Here is a 6,339-nt window from a genome sequence, read left to right as displayed (position 1 = left end):
AATCGCAAAAGCTAGAGCAATTTTCACTCATATCATTCGAATGTGCTATGAGTTCAGATGATGGGTGTAGCATATTTGTGGAGCCCATACAATTTGGGATTTGTGGAGCATGACTTCCGTTGATTATGTGTTTTCGAATTTCACGGCTCCAGCTTGAGCTCGTTACCGTCGATTACAACGCTATTACCAAGCGGGATTATGGGTTCATCGTTGCCTGAAACAGTCTTATCAGCTTCCGGGGAAAGCCGTGTTCGTCCATGATTCTCCATAGATGTGGTCGATCAATTGTATCATTTGTGGCTTTGAAGTCGACCAGAATGTGGTCTGTATGGATTTGATATTTGCGGCACTTTAGGAGGATCTGGTCGTCGTCGATCAATTGGGCCTGATAACTTTCCACAAATATGCTTAATATTGGCGATAGATGACGAAAGAAGATCTGAGATAGAATTTTGTAAGCACCATACAGGATCATGATTACACGGTAGTTGTTTCAATCAAGCTTGTCACTTTTTTTAGGAGGAGTAGATTACCTTTCTTTCCACTCCTCCGGTAGGTACTCCATGTCCCAGATCCTGATTATCAACCGATGCACACACTCTATAAGCTTTCCCGGGCCTCCTTTGAAGAATTACGCCGCGATGCCGTCCTTACCAGCTACTTTGCGGATCTTCAGCTGATTAACGGATTCCTTAACTTCACCCGTTCGTGGGTGGTGCGTAGTCATTGTTCACTACACCGGCGTAGTTCTCTTCATCGTCATCTTGGTCTCCTGTCTTCACGCTGTTCACGTCGATCAGAACGTGGTCAATTTGTATTACCGTTTGCTGAGGTATTGGAGGTTGTGCTGGAATAAGATTCTACCTATGGCCATGTTCTTGGAGACTACCGGACCAACTGCGTTTCATTTTTACGGGTGGCTTGCAGGGCCTACATAAACTCCCAGTCTCGCCGGAGACTGCAATTTTGACGACATCGTTTGCATTCAAAATTTTCAGGTTAGCTTCTTGATTTGTTGAAAAATTATAGGAGGTTGTGTCCAAGATTGTTGTGTCGCATTGTTGACGTAGAACTACGCTGTTATTTTATATAAGTCGCTTGTCAATAACTTCGGATATTATTTTATAGTGCTGTGAAATTTTCCAGAAATATTCCAGAACGGCATTTACTTTCTTGATGACTAAATAAATGAAACACTTTTTCTGTTAATCTCAACAACCTCGAAAAGAGTAGCATTGCTTCATTATGATCAAGATTAGCGCAAATGCAATCATAGTTGAAAGTAGTTTTGCGATTGGCACGCGAACCCAAATAACTTATAACATTCCAGCACGATATTCAAGATGCTTGGTATTCCCCTAATATCTTTTAGCACACAACCCTCACGCCTGCTTCGCCATACCGTCAGTTCAATACATTGAATGCAATGTCAATGGCGCCAACAAAGTCTTTATGATGACGGAAAACAAACAATGTTAACTGCTTGGAAAAAGACTGCATATTTGCCTCAGCAGAGATTCATTACTAATACCCTAACGCAAATATTTCCTTTCTGCACTATTTTTACGTACGGGTTAGGAAACACGCACGTACGCACATAAATATCCATATTTCGATGGCTTGAAGTGCTCGTCGATAAGTTGCTCGTTATTAACGTTAACTTTGGGCCTGATTACGAACGTCACTTGACGGTGAAAACGGAATAAAATGCATACAAATAGCATACAATTCATTTCGTTTTCACCGTGAAGTGACATTCGTGATCAGGCCCTTTATTTCATAAAAACGTGACCTGTTTTCTGATTTGGCACCCTTAATGAAAGACGTAGTAGAACGTCAAAGGGATAAATCATCATACGAACACAAACATCGATGAGATGTCTTTGTTACGATGAGATGTCTGTATTTTTGACGTAGGACTACGTCTTTCATTTCTGTACCGGAGTGTAAGTTCAAAGTTTCGAAAACGAGAGAGTGACCCTGGACTGCAAGGTTTTGAACGTTAATACCTCTAGAATCGGCTGAATGGAGTGGTATAATAATCACTTCATCCGAAAGATAAAATGTCATCGAGTTATATGATTGTCAGTTTCTATTCTGCGCATGGAGTGATCATGAAAAATCTCGTGTTATTCTCACGAAAACAAAAATGAATCATGTATCAAACATCTTCAGTTGCACAAGGCCACTCAAATTCTATCGGTTCGTTTCGAGGCCACCAAAAAGTTCGAAAGAGTTGAATTTTATGTTAATAACAATTCCATACTTATACTCATCCACCCACACACTAATAATTCAGCAATCTTTCAAAATATTCATTCATTCATTCATTAAGAATTGATTCAGATGTAATTTCAAATAAATGATTCCCAAGCCAACGGTAGTCCTACGTCTACCTTGCGGTTATATCACAGATATAACACACTTCTTGTTTTTTTCTCTTTTGATACATAAAAAATAAATCTTTCTACACCTAAACAAAAAATCCTTGAAAACTCCTGTTTCCTGTATAAACTTGTATCCTTTAAACAGGTTAGATGAAATAACGGGATAGAATCCGGAATCACATTCTGTTTAAAAATGTACACAAAAATACCATTGCTACTCTTTTCTTCTGTTAATAGCAATTATGCAGAAGAACACAAGAAGTCATTATTTATCATTTTAAACACAAGTCTAAATAGTTAAGATTTACATAAATATTATATAAGTCAAATAAATCAATGACTACAGAAATATATTATAGATAAAAATAGCATTTTCTCCTTCGTTGCCATTTATATAAAAAATAAAGTTAGGATGAAAAAAACAAGGTGATTTTCGTAATCTACGTTTTATTTTTCTAAATAATCGCCATAACGTTCGAGGCATTTTTCATAACGTGGTACGAGTTTTACTATTCCGAGCGCGAAGTACGTAGCGTCCAACTTTTTGAAGTACGATGTAACTGCGTCACGAATTTCTTCAGTGTTATCGAATCGTTGAACGCCTGTTTCATCACCGGGAAGAAGTGATAGTCGCTAGGGGCGAGGTCAGGGTAGCAAGGAGGATGCTCGAACACAGTCCATTTGATTTTTTTCAATTGCTCTTGAGTTACGCGAGTAGAATGGGGCCGCGCATTATCGTGGATGAGGAACACTCCTTTCGTCAATAAATCTGGCCTTTTATCATTAATCGCGGTTCTTAATCGGTACAAAACATCACAATAGTACGGTGATGAAACAAACGTTCGGCGGTCAACGATTCGATAACACTGAAGAAATTCGTGACGCAGTTACATCGTTGGACGCAAAAAGTTGGACGCTACCCACTTCGCGCTCGGAATAGTAAAACTCGTGCCACGCTATGAAAAATGCCTCGAACGGGGGAATTTTTCGTCGAAGAAATTTCCTCCGACTTGCACTGTGATCACGCGTATTCTAGAGCTTGCCACTCAGAATGCATTCAAGGCGTGTTATTTGGCATAGAAATCTCAACTAAGTACTAATAAAAATGACGCAAGTAATACTACGTTGAGACGGCGAAGTTCCTCTAGGAACGTTAGTGCCATTGAAGAAGAAGAAGAAGAAGAAGTTACGGCGATTATGTAGAGAAATAGAAGATAAAACGTAGATTACGAAAATCAGCTTGTTTTTTTGTTCTAACTTTATTCTTCCGCGATTTCTGAGGCACTGAAACTTATTCTTGAACGACCCTCGTATATCGGGAAGATCCTGATTCGTGTGTTCTTTGGATCGGTCCTTTGCCCGAGATATAAATGGGACATCATGATCGCGGTCAGGAATTGAATGGTAACGGATACCTCTATCGGTTACAATCTTCGTAACGATTCGATCGAATGGTAGCTGCCTACACTCTGCCATAACAGAGAGAGTAGGACTTGTAACAAAGGCACCGGTGGCTATCTTTATTGCCTTTTATATACCGGTTCGATCGTTTTAAGCGGTTTTTCGCTACCTCGGCTGAAGATGCTTACCCCATATAGAATTTTTGGAATTAACCAAATTTCCCCTTCGTTGATCGCCGATAAGTTGCTCGTTATAGGCGCAGTAAATTTTAGAGTATTCGATCATTATATATTGTCTTGAATGAACGGAACTAGGGCACATAATGGTATATGTTCTGTAATTCGGAGTCAAATACAAGAGAAAAAAAACAGGGAAAAATTCGGTTAAAAAAGACTGATGCATAGTGTATAATGATAAATTCAAAACATCATTTGCCATTAATTTGATATTTTATGCATTATACTATTAACTGCTCCGCTTCATTTCACACAATAACTTAATATGACGTTTCGATCATCTCATCTCATATTGCATCGAGCTATGCTCAATGAAAAATTGCATCCACATCAGGAGCTCCCTTGGGGTGCTTAAATTTGGGTGGTTTCTGTATTCTCATCTTATAAATCGCCGGCGATCGCTGACTCTGCAATAACGACTCCTGATAGTCCTCCTCTTCCAAACGTTCCGTGATGTTAAGCGTCAATCGCTTCACGTTGTCGTTCTCCTCTTTCATCTTTTGCTCTTGATCTTTCAGATAAACCGCCAACTGGCTATCGGAAGGTGCTTCGAAAGATTTGTATTGCTGTTGTTTGCCTTTGCCACGGACCATTAGGACGAACGGAACAGAATCTGATTTCTCGTGACAGAATCACATTCTGTTTAAAAATGTACACAAAAATACCATTGCTACTCTTTTCTTCTGTTAATAGCAATTATGCAGAAGAACACAAGAAGTCATTATTTATCATTTTAAACACAAGTCTAAATAGTTAAGATTTACATAAATATTATATAAGTCAAATAAATCAATGACTACAGAAATATATTATAGATAAAAATAGCATTTTCTCCTTCGTTGCCATTTATATAAAAAATAAAGTTAGGATGAAAAAAACAAGGTGATTTTCGTAATCTACGTTTTATTTTTCTAAATAATCGCCATAACGTTCGAGGCATTTTTCATAACGTGGTACGAGTTTTACTATTCCGAGCGCGAAGTGCGTAGCGTCCAACTTTTTGAAGTACGATGTAACTGCGTCACGAATTTCTTCAGTGTTATCGAATCGTTGAACGCCTGTTTCATCACCGGGAAGAAGTGATAGTCGCTAGGGGCGAGGTCAGGGTAGCAAGGAGGATGCTCGAACACAGTCCATTTGATTTTTTTCAATTGCTCTTGAGTTACGCGAGTAGAATGGGGCCGCGCATTATCGTGGATGAGGAACACTCCTTTCGTCAATAAATCTGGCCTTTTATCATTAATCGCGGTTCTTAATCGGTACAAAACATCACAATAGTACGGTGATGAAACAAACGTTCGGCGGTCAACGATTCGATAACACTGAAGAAATTCGTGACGCAGTTACATCGTTGGACGCAAAAAGTTGGACGCTACCCACTTCGCGCTCGGAATAGTAAAACTCGTGCCACGCTATGAAAAATGCCTCGAACGTTACGGCGATATGTGCTCCCGTGGCCGAGTGGTTAGCGTCATAACTAACATGCCGGGTGTTCGGGTTCGATTCCCGTTCTAGTCGGGGGAATTTTTCGTCAAAGAAATTTCCTCCGACTTGCACTGTGATCACGCGTATTCTAGAGCTTGCCACTCAGAATGCATTCAAGGCGTGTTATTTGGCATAGAAATCTCAACTAAGTACTAATAAAAATGACGCAAGTAATACTACGTTGAGACGGCGAAGTTCCTCTAGGAACGTTAGTGCCATTGAAGAAGAAGAAGAAGAAGAAGTTACGGCGATTATGTAGAGAAATAGAAGATAAAACGTAGATTACGAAAATCAGCTTGTTTTTTTGTTCTAACTTTATTCTTCCGCGATTTCTGAGGCACTGAAACTTATTCTTGAACGACCCTCGTATATCGGGAAGATCCTGATTCGTGTGTTCTTTGGATCGGTCCTTTGCCCGAGATATAAATGGGACATCATGATCGCGGTCAGGAATTGAATGGTAACGGATACCTCTATCGGTTACAATCTTCGTAACGATTCGATCGAATGGTAGCTGCCTACACTCTGCCATAACAGAGAAAGTAGGACTTGTAACAAAGGCACCGGTGGCTATCTTTATTGCCTTTTATATACCGGTTCGATCGTTTTAAGCGGTTTTTCGCTACCTCGGCTGAAGATGCTTACCCCATATAGAATTTTTGGAATTAACCAAATTTCCCCTTCGTTGATCGCCGATAAGTTGCTCGTTATAGGCGCAGTAAATTTTAGAGTATTCGATCATTATATATTGTCTTGAATGAACGGAATTAGGGCACATAATGGTATATGTTCTGTAATTCGGAGTCAAATACAAGAGAAAAAAACAGGGA

General features: G+C 39.6%; 1 protein-coding gene across 1 annotated transcript; it reads right to left on the bottom strand.

Moving 5' to 3' along the window:
- Positions 1-4,172: 4,172 nt before the first annotated feature.
- Positions 4,173-4,643, bottom strand: LOC129774391 (regulator of nonsense transcripts 2-like). Its single transcript, XM_055778127.1, has one exon. It carries the CDS (start codon positions 4,615-4,617, stop codon positions 4,333-4,335), a length of 285 nt encoding a protein of 94 aa, XP_055634102.1. The 5' UTR covers positions 4,618-4,643; the 3' UTR covers positions 4,173-4,332.
- Positions 4,644-6,339: the final 1,696 nt, after the last annotated feature.

Source organism: Toxorhynchites rutilus, chromosome 1 (genome assembly GCF_029784135.1).
Source record: "Toxorhynchites rutilus septentrionalis strain SRP chromosome 1, ASM2978413v1, whole genome shotgun sequence".
Lineage (NCBI taxonomy): Eukaryota > Metazoa > Arthropoda > Insecta > Diptera > Culicidae > Toxorhynchites > Toxorhynchites rutilus.
This window is presented reverse-complemented; position numbering and strand designations above follow the sequence as displayed.

What these genes read in the sequence shown, in the direction of transcription:
- LOC129774391 (XM_055778127.1), bottom strand. Translation starts at nt 4,617, where the DNA reads ATGGTCCGTGGCAAAGGCAAACAACAGCAATACAAATCTTTCGAAGCA.